Below are 21,635 nucleotides of genomic sequence, written 5' to 3' on the forward strand. Positions count from 1 at the left end.
CACTTTTTCCCATTGACTTACATTGGGAAAGAATGGTCTGTAACGCGTTGGATAATTTTTTTTAAACTAAATAAACTACCCAGTATGAACGTTTGTATAGCCCTTATTAAAAACATTCGTTCCTCAAGTTGTAAAAATGTGCTAATAACGTTATTCTGAGAGTTATTTCTCTCGGCATTATGAACGCGCATCTAATCCATAACATTAGTGTGTTCCATTACCAGAGACATTAGCAGTTCATATTATATTTAGATTTTAAATGGGATCTCAAGGATTTCATTTATAATAACACAGATGCTTGTCAGGAATTCAGAGCTATTGAGATATGTTATTTAGTTCACCTGAAGATGTTGGGGTTTATTTTGTTGACACAGGCCAAGTATTAGAATTCTGAAGCGGCCTACCAGTGGTGGGTCAAACACCTGAGGGCCCAGAAGCCCTCAGCATAGACTTGAGGGGTGGGTATCAGATTTCTCCACACAGGTTGCTGACGCCAAAAGGGGGACCCGAGGAGCAGGAGGCCGGCACAGCGGAGTTCGTCAGGCCTACGTGACTCAACCCCAGGTTCTCCGGCCTCTACAGAGTGACCCAGAGGACATCTCATGCCGTCCGCCGAGGAGCAAAGGGGGACATCTGGTACTACTGGAGCCAGTGTGCGGCGAGGAACACTCCGGCTAGGACCTTGGAGGACATCAGGATGGACCTGGCTATCGTCAACGCGGACATCCCTACAGCAGACGATTTGGAAGCAGGCATCAGCGGACTGGAGGAGAAGGACCTCGCGGACATCCCTACAGCAAACGACTTGGAAGCAGGCGTCAGCGGGCTGGGGGACTTCTCGAGGGAGCAGAGGAGTCTACTTCTCTCTGATCAGATTCATCAGTTCCACCTTTGAAGGAAAGGCCGCATCTCCCCCTCCCTATCAGCTGCCCTTGTTGGCGTATTCCGCTGAAGGGGGGGGGGGGGGGGGGAAGCTGGAAATATGCAATGTGAAACCTTTTATTTGAAGTAAAGATGTGAACAATAGCTCAAACAAATGGAAAGGCGTTTGGACAAATGAGTGTGTTCTCTATATTAGGCCTGTGTGAAGTTTGACTATTTGAAAAGCATCTCTAATACTGCTTAAGAGCATAGGTAATGTGTTCCTCGTTATTATTGATATGAAAGTAATTAACATGTATTACGTATATTTAGCCAACTATAACAACTATATCTTAAAACATACTTTTAACTTGTGTGTGGTAACCTGAAGGGGGGAGGATGGACTCAGGGACAAAGGGCCATAAAGGGGATGTGTGTGTGCTGGCTGCAAGATGTGAAATAAGATAAGGAAACTTGTTGTTTAGAGCAGGTTCGTACCAGACACCAAAAGGTTTCTTCTGCTGTGTCGCACTGATTGGGTGCGACAGGCCATGTGTTGGTCTCTCCCAATAAGATGACCTCTGGGGGAAAGCACGCACACACCTCCTCCTGTGTTTTAGTATGAAAGCCTGTGTTTTCCTTTGGTTCGCGCTCTTGTTTTTGACCGGCCGTTCCTGAGACCTGTCTCACACGTGGTAGAACCTGAGCCCGGAGTACTCTGCAGAGTGCTTCGTGATTCCTTTGTATTTGTATTGTTACCTTGTATCATTAAAACAAGATTATTGTTTCACTTGCATTTCGGTGTTTCTTAATCCCTTCCTTTTTACGAATTTACCCAGCTTATCAAACGACACGCGGAGACGAGGTTGGTTTTAAACATCTTCCAAATCTCCATCAAGGGCTACAAGAAACGAAGTGAGTAGCCTACAAGATTGAAGCTGGTCAGATAACGAACGAGTAAATGAAAACAGAATGAGGCGGAGAAATGTGTGTGTGTGTGTGTGTGTGTGTGTGTGTGTGTGTGTGTGTGTGTGTGTGTGTGTGTGTGTGTGTGTGTGTGTGTGTGTGTGTGTGTGTGTGTGTGTGTGTGTGTGTGTGTGTGTGTGTGTGTGTGTGTGTGTGTGTGTGTGTGTGTGTGTGTGTGTGTGTGTGTGTGTGTGTGTGAGATTAAAATAGCCCAATTAATTTTACAATAAATAAACATTGAATGTGTTTAATTGAATAGTAAAGGGGTTTAACGTTAGTGGCAGGTTGTGTGTGAGAGAGAATAAATAAGACAGCCCAATATTTAAAAAAAATTGTTATTCTTTTCCCCGCATATTAGCATATTTCGCAACTTTCCGCATATTTCGCAACTTCCCGCAATTTCACGTCATAAAATCACATAAAAACCCCGCATGTTTAATGGCATAATCAAGGAATTTAGCCCGCATAATCAAGGAATTTAGCCCGCATAATCAAGGATTTTAGCCCGCATAATCAAGGATTTTAGCCCGCATAATCAAGGAATTTAGCCCGCATAATCAAAGATTTTAGCCCGCATAATCAAGGAATTTAGCCCGCATAATCAAGGATTTTAGCCCGTATGATCAAGGATTTTAGCCCGCATAATCAAGGAATTTAGCCCGCATAATCAAGGATTTTAGCCCGCATGATCAAGGATTTTAGCCCGCATAATCAAGGATTTTTGCCCGCGTTTTTCTCGAGGGTCTAACAGAACAACAAACCCCAGGAAAATGTGTTACAACTGTACCCGGTCTCCCCTATAACAGTATCTACAGTATGCCTAACACTTATTTGTTTTCACAGAAACTTCCACCCATAGATGAGCTGCTGCTGTTCCTCATGCACCTGTCAGTGGGCCTACATCTGAGGGATCTAGCAGAACGGTTTGGCATTCACCGCACCACAGTCAGCTGAATTATTTCCACCTGGACACACTTCCTCTACCAACTGCTTGGAAGCAAACGTCTGTGGATCCCACGCGATGTTGTCAAAGCTCACCTTCCACCAGAGTTTTCAGCTTTCCCTGACACACAAGTGGTGCTTGACTGCACTGAAGTATTCTGCCAGACTCCATCATCTCTCCTGCTGCAGAGTGAGGTGTTTTCTACATACAAGTTGCATGCTGCATTCAAGGCCATGATCGGCATGGCACCACATGGTGCCATTACATTTGTGTCTGGCCTGTATGCAGGATCTATGAGTGACCGGGAGATCTTCAAGCTGTCTGGCATCGTGAGCCTGCTCACACTAGACATGGCGATAATGGTCGACAAAGGGTTCCTTGTAGACAATCTGGTTGAGTGTAAAGTGTACCGGCCTGCCTTTCTGCACAAAAAAAACCCAAATGAGCAGGGAGGATGTCAGGCAGACTCAATCCATTGCACGTCTGAGGGTCCATGTGGAGAGGTGCATCAGAAGAGTCAAAGAGAACAAACTATTTGACAAAGCCATACCACTGTCTGTGTGTGGAAGCATTGAGGAGCTCTTCAATGTGGCTTGCTTCCTGGTCAACTACCAGAACGGACCGCTGGTAAAAGCATGGGCAAGCCTGGGCAGCAATTAGTGATGGGAATTATGGCTCTTTGAAGGGAAAATAAGCGAAATAATCACCAGGATAATGATTGACTGTATTGCCAGACCTAATGTCAATAATCTTCTTTGTAAACATGACACAAGGTCTTTCACTGACATATTCATGTCAGTGAAAGTACTACTTTGAATTTACCCTCTGTATGTGTTAAGTAAATAAAGTTGTCTTGCCTTGAATGAAATTCACGCAACTCTTTATATTAGATACTGTGTTTTTAAGTGGCGATGGAGATTATTTGTTGACCCTGCTTTAAAGGATAGTTTGCCTTTACAAATGGTGCGCTTTATCACTGCCTGGGTTTTGGTTGAAGTGCATCCAAATGCTGCTGCGTTTGGCATATTTTCCATTTTTCATTTTCAAAAGAATCGGCTAATGAATATAACTAATATATATATATATTATATATAACTAATGAATTATAACCTCAAAACAAATGCACACAAAAATAACATAGGACAATACATAATATAATAAATCCACAATATGATAATATATGATGTAGTGTGGTACACTAATGTTTCATTTCATTTCAAACCTTTATTTATTCAGATTGGTCCCTTGAGATCATAGATCTCTTTTACAAGGGAGACCTGCAGCAATTTAAGTTCCACATGAAACATAAAACAACATAAAAACAAACAATAGAGGATATCATACAACATATTTACATACTTATCAACATTTACAAATACCCATAGTTTCAGAAAGCATTTCACTTAGACGTGCTTTAAAAACATTCAGAGAAATAAAACTGCTCGATTTTAACTGTAGACTGTTCCAATCTATGCTATTTATCAGTAACTATATCGCTATCTGTATGCTATAAATAAAAATACCCTGCTAACTTTACTACAAACGGCGATGAAAATGAAACCGACTGCACGTTTTGTGTAGCACAGTTATTAAACCTCCTTGTCAACATAAACACACACGCACAAAACATTTAGCAACCCGCGAAATACTTACACACACACACACACACACGCACGCGCACACGCACACACACGCACACACACACACACACACACACACAGTACGTAAACTGTGCCGCTGGCTGTCAGCCAGCCGCACAGCTGGCTCTGCCCGCGAATTCCTGGCCCGCAAATTTTGCGGGTCTAGCTACAGTAGGCTATGTACTGAGTGTGTGTATTTCGCGGGTTGAGTGATGTAAAATGACAATGCTATCCCGTGGAGGAATTCTGAAATGTTTTACCGTTACATCACAAAAACGCACAGCAGAACCAGACCCTGGAGCGCCGGCCTCTTTATTTACTTACTCCTCTTCATCCCCTATGGGTAATAAGACTGAGATGAGAACCCCCATCGTATTTAGTCCTTAGCAATATGCTGCGCCTCTCCCCATGTATGGATGGGTAGCGAGCCCCGGTATTAAACGGGCTCCGCCCGGGCCGGAATTATTAAAGACAGTGGTAACGTTAAGCTCCGACGTTATCTGACTTTTTATCGGTAATGGAGACATTTAAAAAATATGTCATATGTAGTATTGCTACATAAACATTATATCGCAGTTTTAGTTTATCCAACTCCGTTTCTAATATGCAATAAGACTACAACAGGCGTCTATGATGTATTTTCGAGCTTTCCAATCCAGACGAGATCTCTCTCTCCCGGTGTGCGAGGGGGCGGGGCAGTTTGTAAAGGTCTCCTGTCTGTGTTACAGACTGTCATCCTGGTTAGTGGTTACTCTGGGTTCTGTCTTAAGGACAGAGTGTTTGATTTTTTTGTTAATTGGATGGGACTTGATTGGATTCAATATTAGAGTAATTTTCTTGTTTGTGTGTTTGTTTAAATATATTTGGCCTTTGTTCATGTGATTGACTGATTTACTCAAATAAAAAGGTTGATGAATTATCATCTAATGATTTGTATGATGTTTTATTTATGTTAAAGATCACTTTGAATGATTTTAACTAATGATAATGTAGAAAAACTAATATTTTAAATTCGGGACGGTCCACATTAATTTCGGGACGGCTTAGATTGTATTTCGGGACGGTTCTGGGAGGATGGTGAAAAAAGTTAGTCGAGAGCCCTGATTGGGAGGTTGTCAGTTCCACTGCCTTTACACTTCCGCCCAGGCATTTTGCGGCTCATGGTCATGTTCATCGTGCGTCTGCCACACTTCACTTCGAGACTGCCAGTTTACCAAAGGTAAGACCTGCTTTATTGTTGTTAATTAACACACATTTTTTAAATTACGTTGCTGTTGCAGTTGAACATCGTTTTGTGTTACTCTAAGTTACCAAACATGCCAACTTTACTGGATGTGCATGGCTAAACTAACTTTTCAAATGTAGCTAACGTTAGCATTAGGGTTTCAGTCAGTCTGTGTTGTCTTTGTCTCGACTAAAAGCATTGCAAGGAGAAAGAAGGTCGGTACTATGTGACAATAATGTTTGTGTTGACTGTTATACCAAATTCACTGAGGCACTATTTGCGTGTGCATTGCTAAGTAGCATATAGGCTAAACCAACTTTTCAAATGTAGCTAACGTTAGCATTAGGGATTCAGTCACTAAAATGGCATAATACCGGCGCTAACAGTTATGGCGCAGTTCCTCCTCCGCGGTTTAAGCGTGCCGTGTCGTGCTGGGCCCGTTTTTGGTTGCGTTAACACTATGCCTAGTTCCGGCCCGGGGGTACTTTTTCTCCTTTTTTCTGGCCCGACAAAATCTTGGTTCTATCGGGGCCAACAAGCGGGCCAGCAAACAAGCGGAATATGCTAAACTAGTGAGAGAATCGCTGGCAAGGGAAAAAAACTGACATTGCGGGTTTTTTTTCCCTGCGGTATATATTGCGGTTTTTTGTTTTTTTTGTGACCAACTTTTTATTGTTGTTTTTTTTTTTTGCCCTCACAAAAGGGATTTATACAGATACAAATTATATAGACAATACAAAAAGAAAAGAAAAATATAGGGAATCCCTTTCCCATGCCACCCCGTCCCTCCCTCTTCCCACCCATCTTGCCATTTCACAGAAAATCCTACCTGATGTTTTTTAGCAATCGTCTGAGTTCATCAATATATTATTTATATTATAGCATAACAATTTATAGCATAACAATTTATCCACATAAGATACATTCATACCTTTTCTTTTGATATTGCGTTTTTTTTAACTATATTTAACCGGATGAAGGATTTTAGTCACGGACGTCTGGATCTTAACTGGTTGACTCATCAAACCTTAAGTCATGATTTAACATGTCATGATAATGCAGGTTTCTTACCCTCAAATAAGGGGGTTAATCTGTGAATGAAGAAGAGTGGTGTCTAGAAGGGATCCAAGAGATTAAACGTATTACATTAAACTATAGGAAGCTTCATTTTCACATTAGGGAATTAACATACGTGACAAAATAGGTCATTTAACTTTTTATTCCACAATTAAAACCGTTTTTGTGCAAATAGCAGCAAAGTAGTGGACATCTTTTAAACAACATTATAAAAATAAAATTAAGAACAGCTATACACCAGCTCCCTGATTGGTTTACAAAATTACAACTTCAAATAAATATAATTTGTCATAAAACAAATAACTTTAACTACTACATAACAATATCAACTTGTGAACCATTTTGTTTCACAATTTTTTTTTTTAAATCAAAATGTCTTAGCAACAGTCAGTGCAAAGTAAAACAAAGTGTTCTTGGTCATCATGGCTAGCCTAAACAAATAAAGATCTGCTTTCTTTCTGAACAGAGCACATAGCAGTTAAATCAATCTGAACATTTCTTTTTCACAATTTCAACTGTTGCATAATGTAGTCAAATATAATAATTTGACTTTTTAAGCATCTGTATGCATTGCTCAATCAGGCTTAGAGGTTTTTGGCCAAGAATACTAGTCTATCCACTAATGCAGGCTTGAGACAAGAACGTTGGCAAGTGACAATGTTGCCACTTGTACTGAAAAGCGTCTCTGAGGGGGCACTTGTAGCAGGTATGCATAGTTACTTACGGGCAAGCTTGGCGAGTTGTGGAAAGACTGCTTTGTGCGTTTTCCACCAAGCAAGTGGATCTTCCTCTTTGTCTATTGAAGGTGTTAGCAGGTAACTGTTTAACTCTGCTTCCACAGCATCCTTTAGGTACTGAGACGAATCAGCCTTTGCTGCAGCTTCGCTGTGTTTAAAGAAACTTCCTAAAGACCTCTTGCCTTTCTTTGCCTGGGACGTACCAGCCACTTCGCACTCCACTTCAGTGCTGCAGCTTGCAGCTGCAGTCTCCTGGCATGTCATGATTGTCGCCATCATCTCCGATGTCACTCTGGCCTTGATTTGGGGCTTGCTGTCTGCAGTGATGAAGTCCATCTTGAACCGTGGGTCCAAACAAGATGCCATATCTAGCTGCTTCTGAGTATCTTCATCTTCATATTTCTCGTTCAAGTAGTCCCTCATCTCTTTCTTCAACTTCTTGCTCAGGTCTGTGTCTTCTTCTCGCATTAGCAGCATTGACGAGTTGAAGAGGTGAAGAACTGGCTTCACATAGGAGACACTAACGTAGTCTTCCCCTGAAAGTGCTTCTGTGAACTCCAGCAATGGGCCCAGGGACTTGGTGACAGATTCCAGGACATCTATATCTTGCCAGTTTGGAATTAGATGCCGCAGCTTCTTGTCCACAGACAGGACCTGACTTAAAGCTTTCTGCTGCTCCAATATCCTGCTGATCATCATCTGCCTGGAACCCCATTTTGTTTGGCATTCATGAGGGAATGTGATGGCAGATTGAGTTCCTTCTGGGCTTTTTCAAGAGCACTTCTGGCCTTCCAGCTGTGAGAGAAGTGACCCACCAGCTTCTTGCACACACCTGCAGTACGGTTGATGCGGCCATCCTTTTTCACTGCATTTTCTAAGGGGGAATAAATGAATAAAAAGTAAAGATTAATTAATCAATCAATCAATGTTTATTTATATAGCCCAATATCACAAATGTTACATTTGTCTCATTGGTCTTCACAGTTTGTACAGAATATCAGTATGACAATTACATTACTATTTTATATTATAGATATTACATTAAATATTATACACATTTATATTAACTATAAGTGTGTGTGTGTGTGTGTGTGTGTGTGTGTGTGTGTGTGTGTGTGTGTGTGTGTGTGTGTGTGTGTGTGTTAGGGGTTTCACCAACTAGTCGACTACCTTTATCACTAGTCGGCGCTGTAGGCCCTAGTCAACTAGTCGTGAAAAAAATGGAGGTAAACGAGGTGCTGCAAAATGCTACAAAACACGTCCGACATTCTTATGTATGGCAGTAATTCAACGAAGATGTAACCAACTCCACAGTGAAGTGTCAGTTGTGTGTACAGCTGTACTGAAGTACAATACAAATGCATCTGCTATGCGCAACCATCTGAAGATGAAACACCCGCTGCCGACAGCTAGCACTAGCAGTAATGCTAGCACCAGTGAGCAACGGACCGGCGTCAGCACTGAACAGAGGCAAACGAACAGCAAGAAAACACGGGTCAACAGTGATGCGGATGATGAGCTACGGGATTACTGCCAGCGGACACCGCATATCCCCACAATGTATAATCCACTGGAGTGGTGGGCAGAAAACGTGCACCGCTTCCCCCGCTTTCGAGGAGCTACCTTGCTATTCCAGCCACAAGCACCCCGAGTGAGAGGGTTTTTTCCCTGGCAGGCAACACTGTCACCCGAAAGCGGTCAAGCCTCCTTCCCTCACATGTCGATGCGTTGGTGTTCAAACCAAAAATATGGAAAGGTGGACGTTATCGTGGAGGACAGCGAATAAAGTGTTGCGCAATGCGCTGTTGCGCACTGGATTTACGTGGCATGAATGTAAACAAGAGTGTTTTGCTGTCGATTTTGGTGAGTCCAGTTACTGTTTGTTATTTACTCAGCCATGTAACACAAATTAAAATGCAGTGTTTAATGTTACTGTATGAGTTCCAATAGAAAATACAATTGTAAACCTCTCTTTGTGTGTCTTTATTATGACGTAACGACGAGTCGACTAGTCGACTACTATTTTGAAAAACGTGTCGACTAGTAAATATTGGTAGTTGTGAAACCCTAGTGTGTGTGTGTGTGTGTGTGTGTGTGTGTGTGTGTAATGTAACTGATTAAAATTAAGAAAACTGTTGCATTTCAGGACAGGATGTTAAGCACTCCTGAAAAAGATAGCATTACTCTGTTACACTTCCCTGAATAAAGGTTATTTAAAAAAAATAAAAAATCACTCAATACAGACACAGTTTAGTAAATAAAGCGTGGGCGGGGGTAGCTTACCAACTGCAAGATGAAGTCTGTGGCCAAAGCACCACTCGTTCAGGGAGGCAGCCTTCACCATATTTGCAGCATTGTCAGTTGTTATTATACAGACTTGACGTGTCTCATCCAGGCCCCAAGCAGCCACCGCTTCTTTCAGCCCCGCTGCGATGTTCTCACTTGTGTGATTTTCTGGGAAAAATGCCGTTTGCAAACAGCGACTTTTCAGTTCAAAGTCCTCATCAATAAAGTGCACCGTCAGGCTTATGTATGGCTCCGTTGTCCGGCTGGACCACAAGTCCGTTGTAACAGCATAGTATTTCACTTTTGACAGCTCTGTTTCAACTTTTGCCCTGCATTTCTCGTACAGGTCGGGAATGGCGACTTGAGAAAAATAGCTGCGTGACGGTATAACTTACCGCTTATCAAGTGAGCGGATCATTTTCTTAAAACCCTCTTTGGTAACGGTGTAAATTGGTACCATGTCTTTTGCCAGGTGAAATGTTATTGCATCTGTGATGTCTTTATGCCATTTTGAATCTCTCTCGTATGGTGTAACACCGGCAAAGGCATCTGAAATAGTTTTTTGCTTTCGCTGTGGGAGGCATTCAGATCTGACTCTGCACTCGTCATACAGAGATTTGTGGTGTCTATTCAAATGAGCAAGTAAATTTGACGTGTTGCCTCGGGCTGCCGAAACAACTGCATGGCACTGTCTACAAAGTACCTTTGTTTGGTCAACATCAAGCTTTTTGTAACCAAAATAATCCCAGATGGCAGATGTTGCTTTTCTTTTCTTTTTTCTTTTTTAAATCTTCATTCTCGTCCTCCTGTGTCGCGCTAATTTTTTACCGTGTTTTCGATCGTCTGCAAACTAGCGGGGCGGGGCCTGCTGTGATGCAGAGCTTGCATGTCACTCACTCAAGGACCCCTGACATGGGAGCCGCGCAAGTTTTCCTTTTGTAACAAGCAGCAAAAAAAATTGTAACATGACGTGTTTGAGTTAATGTACCTACTTAATATCGCAGGTCCTAACATTTCTTCTTTTTTTTTTTTTTAAATATATATATTTCTTTACATTATAACAAATTAATAAAACCGCACGTCTCTGCGGGGTGAAAACCGCGCATGGGCATATCGCGGTTATCACCATGACACGGTATATCGTTCAGCCCTAGCTACAACTACAACAAAATGAACATATTTTACCGTGATTTAATTGTAATACACGTTTCAAAATGTAACAACCGAAGTAACAACATACTGATACCGGATAGTAAAAACCATGAATTAATGCTTAGACAAGTCTGCAACAAGGCGGCAGGCCAAACACCTTTTTTAAAATGCGTGTTTCTTAATGGAGTAAGCTAAGCTAACGCCGTGTGTGCTCCGACCGTCCACACTCACAACAACGGCCTATACAGACATTAATAAAGCAGCGACTGTATTCACCATGAAACAAACAGTCTGTGGCTTGGACTAGTTTAGCTTTTGTCTAGTTTCTGAACAGATATGAGGAGCTGTGGCTCTGAGTGCTAACAGCTAACGGCTGATGTTGGTTTTCTGTGGTTCGCATTGATTTTTGTAGTATGGAAATGTAGTATTAAAATGACCATTTTAATATTAAGAAAGAAAAGATAGCAATTATCCTTGAACAACTTATTTATTATATCACCAGTAATTGCTTGCTACGGAAACCTCATGCTCACTTGTTTAACTTTTAAACGAGAAAGATCACATGTTTGAAACACGCGGTGTAACAAATGTGCATGATAAATGGGCGGCGGTGGTGGCGAAGTCCTTAGGGAGTTGGCCTGGCAACTGGAACCATTTCAACCAGTTCAAGTCCCGGCAAGACCAAGTTCTACCGAGGTGTCCCTGAGCAAGGCACCGTTCCCTACACTGCTCCCTGGGCGCTGTTCAAAATGGCATTACACTGCTCCTAAAATTAGGATGGGTCAAATACAGAGAAACAATTTCCCCACGAGGGATTAATAAAAGTCCGTCTTTTATTAAATGCATTTGTTGTAATACAAGTGTTTGTTTAGCAACTTCTAAGATTTTAATGTTTGATTTTAAAGTTATGTGTTTGTTAAATGTGACTTCATCCAATGGAATTAAACGTAATATGAATTTCGTTTCAGGTGCATGAAGAATCGTGGAGTATTATCAAAGGTATGTTTCACACTTGCATGCCATGATACAACATTTCAAGTAAATGTTTTTGCACAGTTTGTTTTGCAATACAAAATGTGGTTATTACAGTATTTCTATCAACTTTTGTTTGTTAAAAAGCAGATTTACTCGAGCTTTGATTATCATTGATTTTTAAAACCTGTTGTGCAAACCTTAATTTGAGTTTAGCAGCAAACATAGAACTACTTATACATTATTTCTCAGAGATATACATATAAGTAAGCTAATATTATACATGGTTAATTGAATAACCAAGTGAAATAGGCTCTTTTGTATTACCTTAGGTCAGGACTTATGGGATGGCAGTGTAAGATCTGCAAGACTTTGTCTGACACAAAGGGGAATCTACTCAAGCATTACAGACCACAACACGCAACATTTGGTCGTGGGCAATCACAGCCATGTCTTTATGAAAGTTGCCCTTGCACATTTAAAACGCAGGGTGCACTTCGTACACATTTGTCCAAATACCATCCAACTGAAGAAAGTCAACAGCCAGGATTCAGGAATCATCCATGCTTTCAAGTGTTTAGTATGCCATACTTTTTGTTCTACAGAGAAGGAATACTTTCAGCATATTGGAAATCATCTGAAGAGTCACGAAACTGTCTTTTGTCTATTTGAGGGATGCAACTTTAGGACAAATGTATACAATACATTTTTGAAGCACAAAAGCAGAAGACACGCATCATATTGTTTGAGTGATTTTAAGCAAGAAGTGTATGCTAGTCACCATAATCAGACTGTTGACCAACCTGAATTACCAGAGGTTGGTGAGGGCACTAATCTAGATTCTGATCAGGAAAGTGCATCAGACTTGGTTCTTCAAAGAATTGGCATACTACTGCTGAAGTTGGAAAGCATCTATAATGCCTCAGTGAGGTGTATTGATGCCTTGGTGGAAGATCTCCACTTCATTTCATCCTCAGCCTCTGTTGCCGCTGTTAGAAACGTAGTTGATTCAACATTGAGGATTTATAAGTGTAATGTTGACCAGCCCATCATAACTGACTTAGCGTGAGTTATAAGTGCATCCTAATAATATTATACCTGCTCCAGAATGATAACGTTTTTGTCGCATCACATGGTTACACTGTTTATAAAGGAATCATAAATAATCCTTGGAAGTGTATATGCAAAGTCCAACATTGAACAATGACACTTGCTAGCCAAAACATTATATGCACATGCTGTGAAGTCATATGATTAAACCCAGAATGGGAAAATCATGAAACATGGCAAGACAAACAAAAAGATCATAGTAGGTGCTTTCTGCTTTTAAAATATTTTAAGAATAATAGGTTAAATTGTAATATTAAAATAAATTCTGGTTTCATTATCTGTCTTTCAGATCCAGGATGAGTTTCACAGAATCACGATGGTGCACCTGGAATCGAACTTCATGTCCAAACTGGATGAATATACTCCTAGCCTTCTGAAACTGTTCCACTCCAAGGGAGGAACCATGGGGTTGAAGTTGAAAGCTGTCCTTATCCAGGTACCCTTCAATGAATATTATTATCATGACAAAAGGAGGTAATGCAAGGCTGTGATTCTCACAAAAGAAGTAAAATAGTTTTCAGCTTTATTAAGATCAATACTTACTCAGGTTTATAATGTTAATTTTAAGTTAACATCTTCAGAAATGTGTGCATTCAATTAGATTTTTACTCGAGGTCGGGCTAAAAGTCTACTTGACACAATTATATTGAAGGGTGTTTCTCATTCTTAGTACTTCATATTTATATTCAAGCGGGCGTCGGAACATTTGAAATGCCTCTGAAAATAGGCTTGTCCAGGACAATACTTTCAATAGAATAGACCTCAATGTTAAAAAATATACTTAAACACTGAGGGTGTCAAAACAATTACACATTATAGAACAATTGAATTTCATCATATTGAACAGGTGCATGTATTTTGTCAAGGGGAGAACACTGAGGCATGAACTCAATTGCACGACTCAAAACTCAGACTCAGATAGCGTTTCAAAATAAAGACTTTACTGGAATTTGCACAGTAATAAAAACAAGGAAAACAAAACCACTCTTTCGAGGAAAACTATAATGCGATCTATAGCATAGGTCCGTGAAAGGTCCGTGAAAAGGTCCGTGAGGTAAGCCGATACGTGGTCTTCGTGAGACAACGAACTGACAATAAACAGGAGGGAGCTAACACAATATATACACAGGTAAAGGGGACACAGTTGGAAACAATCAGGGCGGGGAAAATAATCAAGGACGCAGGAGACAGAAAAGGGGCGGGGAGCGTGGAGGCCTGAAATGAGAGGAAGAAATAATTAAGGGTATAGACATAAAGCACAAGACAAAGGGACATGACAACTCTAACATAAAGAATAAACTTTCACAATAAGTTTCTTGGACATGACAGTACCCCCCCTTCTAGGGACGGCTCCTGACGGCCCAGGCTCCTCTGAGTTGAGGCGGTCAAAATCCTCAATGAGGCTTTTGTCCACGATGAAGCGGGAAGGAATCCATTGCCGCTCCTCAGGACCATAACCCTTCCAGTCAACCAGTAACTGTCGCCCTCTACCCCTTTTCCGACTAGCCAATAGTGACTTGACCGTGTAAACCGGACCTCCCTCGATCATCCGGGGGGGCGGGGGGGGTTTGACGGTGGGAACCATAGCGCTCTCCTTCAATGGTTTTAATTTCCCTACATGGAAGGTGGGATGTACCTTCATGGCCCTGGGAAGCCGTAGTCTCACTGAGACTGGGTTTATGACCTTGGTGATGGGAAAAGGACCCACAAACCGGGGAGCCAGTTTTCGGGAGAGTACGTGGAGGGGAAGGTCTCGTGTAGAGAGCCAGACTTTTTGGCCTGGCTGGTATACAGGGGCTGGTCGGCGTTTTCGGTCTGCTGCTCTCTTAACCAGTTGTGAATTCCTGCAGAGTATCTTCCTAGCCGCAGCCCACACGCGCCGACAACGCCTGACCAGAGCGTGGGCAGACGGGACCGTGACCTCCCTCTCCGTGGCTGGGAACAGTGGCGGCTGGTAGCCATAAACACAGTGAAACGGGGACAGGCCCGTGGCAGAAGTAGGGAGGATGTTGTGTGCATACTCAACCCAGGTGAGGTGCTCGCTCCAGGAGGATGGATTCTGGGACACCAGGCAGCGCAGGCAGGTCTCCAGTTCTTGATTTAGGCGCTCTGTCTGGCCGTTAGACTCCGGATGATATCCAGACGAGAGACTGACCGTGGCACCGATGAGGCTGCAGAACTCCTTCCAGAAGCGTGACACAAACTGGGGGCCCCGGTCGGAGACAATATCCTTAGGGAAACCATGAAGCCGAAACACATTCTGCATCATGACCTCCGCCGTTTCCTTAGCTGAGGGCATCTTTGGCAGAGCAATGAAATGTGTCATTTTGGAAAATCTGTCCACTACCGTGAGAACTGTGGTTTTACCTCTAGAGAGGGGCAGGCCAGTGACGAAGTCCATGGAGATCTCTGACCAGGGCCTGTTGGGAATAGGGAGTGGTTGTAATAACCCTATTCGCGACCTGGAAGAGGTCTTGTTTCGAGCGCAGATCGGGCACGCCTCCACATACTCCTTCACCTCCTTCTCCATGGATGTCCACCAGAAACGTTGTTTAACAATGAACATAGTTCTCTTGACTCCGGGGTGGCAGGTGAGCAGCGAGGTGTGAGCCCAGTGGATCACCTGTGGTCGCTCGGCCTCCTGAACAAAAATCCGGTTAGGCGGGCAACCCCTTGGTGCAGGAGCTCCAGCATTGGCACATATTACCTCCTTTTCTACTGGCCAAGTCAGCGCTCCTACCACCCGGTTCAATGGGATGATGGGTTCCGGCTCCTTGGCTGCAGGCACAGGGTCAAACAGACGGGACAGAGCGTCAGGCTTGACATTCTGAGACCCCGGCCTGTAGGAAAGAACAAAGTCAAAACGGTTGAAAAACAAGGTCCACCTAGCCTGGTGGGAGTTCAGTCTTTTGGCCTTTCTGATGTACTCCAGGTTCTTGTGATCGGTCCAGACCACAAAAGGATGCTCGGCTCCCTCCAACCAATGCCTCCACTCTTCCAACGCTAACTTCACGGCCAGCCACTCACGGTTTCCCACGTCATAATTTCTCTCTGCCGGGGAGAGCTTCCTGGACAGGAAGGCGCAGGGGTGAAGTTTGTTGTCCTTCTGTTGTTGCTGGGAGAGGACCGCTCCCACCCCCTCGTTGGAGGCATCCACTTCCACCACGAACTGGCGAGTGGGATCCGGCATGGTAAGTATGGGGGCAGTGGTGAACATCTTTTTCAGCCGAGAAAAAGCCTCCTCAGCCTGAGGAGACCACACAAAAGGCACCTGAGGGGACGTGAGGACATGAAGAGGGGCTGCAATAGCGCTGAAGCTCCGCACAAAACGTCTGTAAAAATTAGCAAAGCCTAAAAACTGCTGCACTTTTTTGCGAGAGTCAGGGGTAGGCCAACAGGCTACTGCGCTAACCTTCTCTGGGTCCATCATAACCTGACCTGGGGAAATGATGAAGCCCAAAAAAGTGACTGTTTCCACATGAAATTCACACTTTTCAGCTTTGACAAACAACTTATTTTGGAGCAGTTTCTGTAGAACCAGGCGGACATGTTGTTTGTGGGTGTGAAGGTCAGGGGAGTAGATCAGAATGTCGTCCAGATAAACAAAAACGAAACGGTTCAGAAACTCCCTCAACACGTCGTTGATCATAGCCTGGAAGACTGCAGGAGCGTTTGACAATCCAAACGGCATGACCAGGTATTCATAATGTCCTGAAGGGGTGTTAAAACCCGTCTTCCATTCATCGCCCTCCCTGATCCTGACCAAATGATAGGCGTTCCGCAGGTCTAATTTGGTGAAAACCTTGGCTTCCTGAAGCTGCTCGAAAGCGGACGAGATGAGAGGGAGGGGGTACCGGTTTTTAACCGTAATGTCATTGAGAGGTGAGTAGTCGATACAGGGCCTAAGAGACCCATCCTTTTTGCCCACGAAAAAAAACCCTGCCCCTGCTGGGGATGAGGAATGACGAATAAGCCCTGTCTTGAGGGAGGCATCAATATAGTCCTTCATGGCCTCTTTCTCAGGTCCTGAAATTGCATAAAGTCGACCCTTAGGAATGGGAGACCCGGCAATCAAGTCAATAGCACAGTCATAGGAGCGGTGAGGAGGAAGAGCCAGAGCTTTGGACTTACTAAAAACTTCACTAAGGTCGTGGTAGCAGGAAGGAACTGAAAGTACATCCGGAAGATATATTTTTGGGACTGTATCCTGCCTAACACTCCCAGTGTTACATCCCCTGTCAATCTCTGCTACCTGCTTAAAACAGAGATCAATGCAATTCTTTCCCCACCCCTCCACCCTCCCAGATTGCCAATCTATGTGAGGGTTATGAAGTTTCAACCAGGGAAACCCCAAAATGAGTGGATGTTGGGCTGAGTTAAATAAGTGAAAAGACATTGTCTCATGGTGGTTATCATTACATCTTACTTCTAAAGGCTCCGTTTGGTGAGTCACTTTAAACAACAGCCGCCCATCGAGAGCACTCGCTTCAAGAGGCTGGGGTAGAGGTTTAGTTTTTATGTCCCATTTTTTAACTAAACCCCAATCCATAAGACTTTCGTCCGCCCCTGAGTCAATGAGAACACCATGAGTAACTACATTGTCTCTGATTTTTACCTGGATCCGGGTCAGGGTGCGAGGAGGAAAGTCAGAGGAAGAGATCCGGCTCACCAACGTACTCCTCTTCATTGGTGAGCCTCCTCTTTTACCGGACAAGCCGCTTGTGGGTGTCCGCGCTGCCCGCAGTAGAAACACAGACCTTCCTTGAATCGACGCTGACGTTCTGCCAGCGACAGCTTGGCGCGGCCCAACTGCATTGGCTCCTCCACGGAGCCAGGGGGCGCTGTTGTCCGGAACGCAGGTGGTGAGGGGTGACGGGGCCTCCAAGAAGAAGTAATATCCAGCGGCGAGCGTCTCCTCTGGAGAGGTGGATCAACCGCATCCTTGGATTTATTCCTTCTCCTCTCCGTCAAACGATTGTCTATACGTAAAGCCATGGATATGACAGAGTCCAAATCAGCGGGCAGATCGAGAGGCGCCAGCTGGTCTTGTAAAGAATCCGAGAGACCGCTGACGAAAGCGTCAAACAATGCAGCGGAGTTCCAGCCGCTGTCGGCTGCCTTAGTCCGGAACTCGATGGCGTAGTCAGCCACACTCCGCTGATGTTGTCGCAGCTTGATCAGAGCCCGAGCTGCTTCCCTGCCCGGCGTGGTTTGATCGAAGGTCTTCCTCATAGTGTCTATGAAGTTTTCCAGAGACCCGCAGATAGGCGAGCCTCGGGACCATTCTGCCGTGGCCCACGCTGCTGCTCGGCCGGAGAGATGAGAGATCATAAAAGCCACTTTGGAAATGTCCGTGGGAAAAGCAGCCGGTTGGTGGTGATAGTGTAACTCACACTGCACGATGAACGGCCGGCAGCCTTCTGAGTCCCCGGAGTACCTTTCGGGTGGAGCCAGACGCATGGAAGCCCTGTGCGGCTCAGTAACCCGGTTGGGATCGAATCCGGTCACCGCTGGAACCGGAGGAGTCGTAGAAGGAGAAACAGCCTGCAGGTGAGTGAGCACACGCTGAACCTCTGCTGCCAGTAGATTAACTTGGGTCGTCAACGATGTTTGTAGTTCCCCCTGGCTGCTGGTTAGATCCTGCACTCCCTGCTGCATGGTGGCCATACGCTCCTCTTGTTGCCCAAGACGTTGGCCCTGAGAACGGATAGCGTTCTTAATCTGATCTGAGTCGGCTGAGTTCATTTTGATGGTCAGTTCGTACTGTCAAGGGGAGAACACTGAGGCATGAACTCAATTGCACGACTCAAAACTCAGACTCAGATAGCGTTTCAAAATAAAGACTTTACTGGAATTTGCACAGTAATAAAAACAAGGAAAACAAAACCACTCTTTCGAGGAAAACTATAATGCGATCTATAGCATAGGTCCGTGAAAGGTCCGTGAAAAGGTCCGTGAGGTAAGCCGATACGTGGTCTTCGTGAGACAACGAACTGACAATAAACAGGAGGGAGCTAACACAATATATACACAGGTAAAGGGGACACAGTTGGAAACAATCAGGGCGGGGAAAATAATCAAGGACGCAGGAGACAGAAAAGGGGCGGGGAGCGTGGAGGCCTGAAATGAGAGGAAGAAATAATTAAGGGTATAGACATAAAGCACAAGACAAAGGGACATGACAACTCTAACATAAAGAATAAACTTTCACAATAAGTTTCTTGGACATGACATATTTTCAGTAGCCACTGAGTGTACATTGTCTCTAATTACCACAATTACAGCATTGTAACTATTTGTAATATATATATGTTATTTACAGCATTGGTTGGTTGGGGTTGCTTTTAACACTGAATGATTATTGAAAAGATATGTCTGGTGTACTTAAACTTGTTAGATTGTATGCCAACAGCTTAATTGACATTTGTCATTTACTGATGGGTTTCTGTTTTTTTTTTTTTTTTAAATCAAACTCTTATAGTATAAGTAATGAGCAATAAAATAAGGTAATGTTTATTTTTAAAGTAACAGACTGAGACACTCGCAGATAAGGCAACATTTTCTTTAATAAAGCACTGGGTGATAGGACGTGTTTCATTCAAATTAAACCATGTTTATTTTTTATTTCAGACTCCAAGCAATCCCAACATCAACCATCACAAGAGAAGTTGTCATTCGCTGTCTGATGATTTACCTTGGGGAACGTACTGATCAGCTCTTAAAAGAGTATGATGTAAGTGTATCTCCCTCATCTCTCTCTCTGTCTTCTCTCCTGGTATGTCTTGGCAAGGTCTAATCATAAGATAAAATGATAAATAGTTTTCCCAGAAAGAAGCAGGATGGATCCAGTTGCTGTAATTGACTGCCATCTTCAGAAATGGTCTTACAGTGAATTATCAAGATTAGTTGACCGGTGGCAAGCTTTTGCTAGAAAATGTAAAATAAGATATTCATCAGTACACAGGTGTTATTTATACATTAAAATACCTATGGATTTATTTAAATTTAAAAACATTTGACTCAATTCAGACTATAATTTATGTTGGAATTAAATTGTTGTTGGTGAAATAATCACCTAATTATTAACTTAGCTGGGATAAAAATTTGCTATTGCAAAATGCCTTATGTTCTATTTTTCTAAAACACTGATGTAATTAGGGAGCATTCATTTCAAGTTTTCTTATCCAGTAAGTTGTAAGAAATTTGGTAAATTATTATATATTAATTGTTATCACCTTCTCCTTTGGCGGAACATTCTGACATATAAAATGTTTTTGTAATTTCAGGATGCAGACAGCGCATCACAGGATCAAGGGATGGGGATCTACAGCATCAAAACAAATGCTTCAGAGGGTTCCCATGACATCGGCATTGTTGTAGAGGGCTGACTTCTCGGGACCATTCCAAGGGCTTGCTGCATGCTCATTGGGATTGCATATGCAGTCAATCTTGCCTATCCCAAGCAGCTAAACTACACGTTCGAAACCTTCCAGAAACTCTTTCTGGAACTGGACTGTTCAAAGCTGTCCCCAAAGTTGAACAGCCTGAAAACTAAGCTTCTTGCTTGAGAATAATGGTTATGTACCATCAAAAATGGCACATGGTTACCTTCTGCGTTTTGTTACATGTTTGAGAAGTTTGTTCCTGTTTATTTAAGGACGCCCTTTTGAAGGATACTGCATGGTTTGTCTATGGCCTTACTGGGCTCCTGGAAGTGCCATCGTGTTTTCAAATCGGTATTTGCACAAGCAACATTTATTGTACCTTTAGTTCCATTGTAATTCAGAATGTGAATAAGAGATTTTAATATGCATAGTAATATTTAAATTCTTATTTTAGATTATATACGGTATTTTTATGTAAAGTTGCATTGTCATGTGATGACTGTACTTTAGTAAACTGTGGCACTAAGAATGCAGAATATTGAGTAGATAAGACATATAATTATTGTGGTAACAAAGGGACAATTAATAGTATTGAATAGACTTAAAGTAATTTTTCATCAATTAACACTTGTATTTAAACAACTAATTTATGTTAAGGTAGATAATACTAGCACTGTAATTGTGTTGAATTAAGAACCAATGTGCTAAAATATGAGTAGTTATACCTTATTTTATCTAGTAAATCCAATTTTCAGCCAGATATTCAGTAGATCTAAATTAATTTCCCCCAGTTAATTAGTCAATCTAAACAATTTGTACTATAAAAAATAGTAAATACAATTTCAACAGAGATTTAATAAATCTAACTTATTTTTGCTCAGATACTTGGTTAATAAAAATCAAATTTCCTCGTGAAATTGATTTGGATTAACTAAATATATGTTGCCTGTTTAACTAAACATTTGGCCAACTATTAGTTAATCCAACACATTTTAATTGTTTTTTAGTTAATTTGTACTTATTTTTCTTGTTTAAATTTAGTCAATTTATTCAATCATTTTTAATCAAAGTTATTGAAATTAAATTCTACTAATTATATTAATTGAGACTTTGTTACCCCATTTTTATTAAGTAACCAATGGTCTTATTTTTTAGGGTGTATCTTGCTATCTATCTCTCTCTCTCTCCATCTCTATCTCTCTCTCTATCTATCTATCTATTTATCTATCTATCTATCTATCTATCTCTCTCTCTCTCTATCTATCGTATGTATATCGCTAA

General features: G+C 42.4%; 2 protein-coding genes across 5 annotated transcripts in view; one reads left to right on the forward strand and one right to left on the reverse strand.

Moving 5' to 3' along the window:
• Positions 1-5,561: 5,561 nt before the first annotated feature.
• Positions 5,562-21,635, forward strand: part of LOC307013824 (uncharacterized protein) — a 16,533-nt gene continuing 459 nt past the window's right edge. Inside the window, exons 1-5 of one of the 3 annotated variants that reach the window (XM_079641369.1) lie at positions 5,562-5,629; positions 11,856-11,886; positions 13,259-13,405; positions 19,600-19,702; positions 20,256-21,635. The exon at positions 20,256-21,635 is cut by the window's right edge and continues 459 nt beyond it. In XM_079641369.1, coding sequence (XP_079497495.1) covers positions 5,571-5,629; positions 11,856-11,886; positions 13,259-13,405; positions 19,600-19,680 — 318 coding nt within the window. In that variant the 5' untranslated portion in view covers positions 5,562-5,570 and the 3' untranslated portion in view covers positions 19,681-19,702; positions 20,256-21,635. Of the gene's footprint in view, positions 5,630-9,182; positions 9,313-10,079; positions 10,141-11,855; positions 11,887-13,258; positions 13,406-19,599; positions 19,703-20,255 lie in introns of those variants that run through there. The other 2 variants (XM_079641370.1, XM_079641371.1) reach the window with 2 other exon arrangements.
• LOC307013823 (E3 SUMO-protein ligase ZBED1-like) lies at positions 6,867-9,868 on the reverse strand. 2 transcript variants are annotated; one of them, XM_079641367.1, is made up of 2 exons: positions 9,733-9,868; positions 6,867-8,323 (listed from the first exon to the last, which is right to left on the reverse strand). In XM_079641367.1, the coding sequence occupies exon 2, from the start codon at positions 8,146-8,148 to the stop codon at positions 7,429-7,431; it is 720 nt and encodes a 239-aa protein (XP_079497493.1). In that variant the 5' UTR covers positions 8,149-8,323; positions 9,733-9,868; the 3' UTR covers positions 6,867-7,428. The 2 variants fall into 2 exon arrangements, with proteins under 2 accessions (XP_079497493.1, XP_079497494.1); XM_079641368.1 differs by lacking the exon at positions 9,733-9,868 and adding an exon at positions 9,073-9,181.

Source organism: Notothenia rossii (genome assembly GCF_949606895.1).
Source record: "Notothenia rossii genome assembly, chromosome: 7".
NCBI lineage: Eukaryota > Metazoa > Chordata > Actinopteri > Perciformes > Nototheniidae > Notothenia > Notothenia rossii.

Coding starts and splice junctions, on each gene's coding strand:
- LOC307013823 (XM_079641367.1), bottom strand. CDS start 8,148: ATGATGATCAGCAGGATATTGGAGCAGCAGAAAGCTTTAAGTCAGGTC.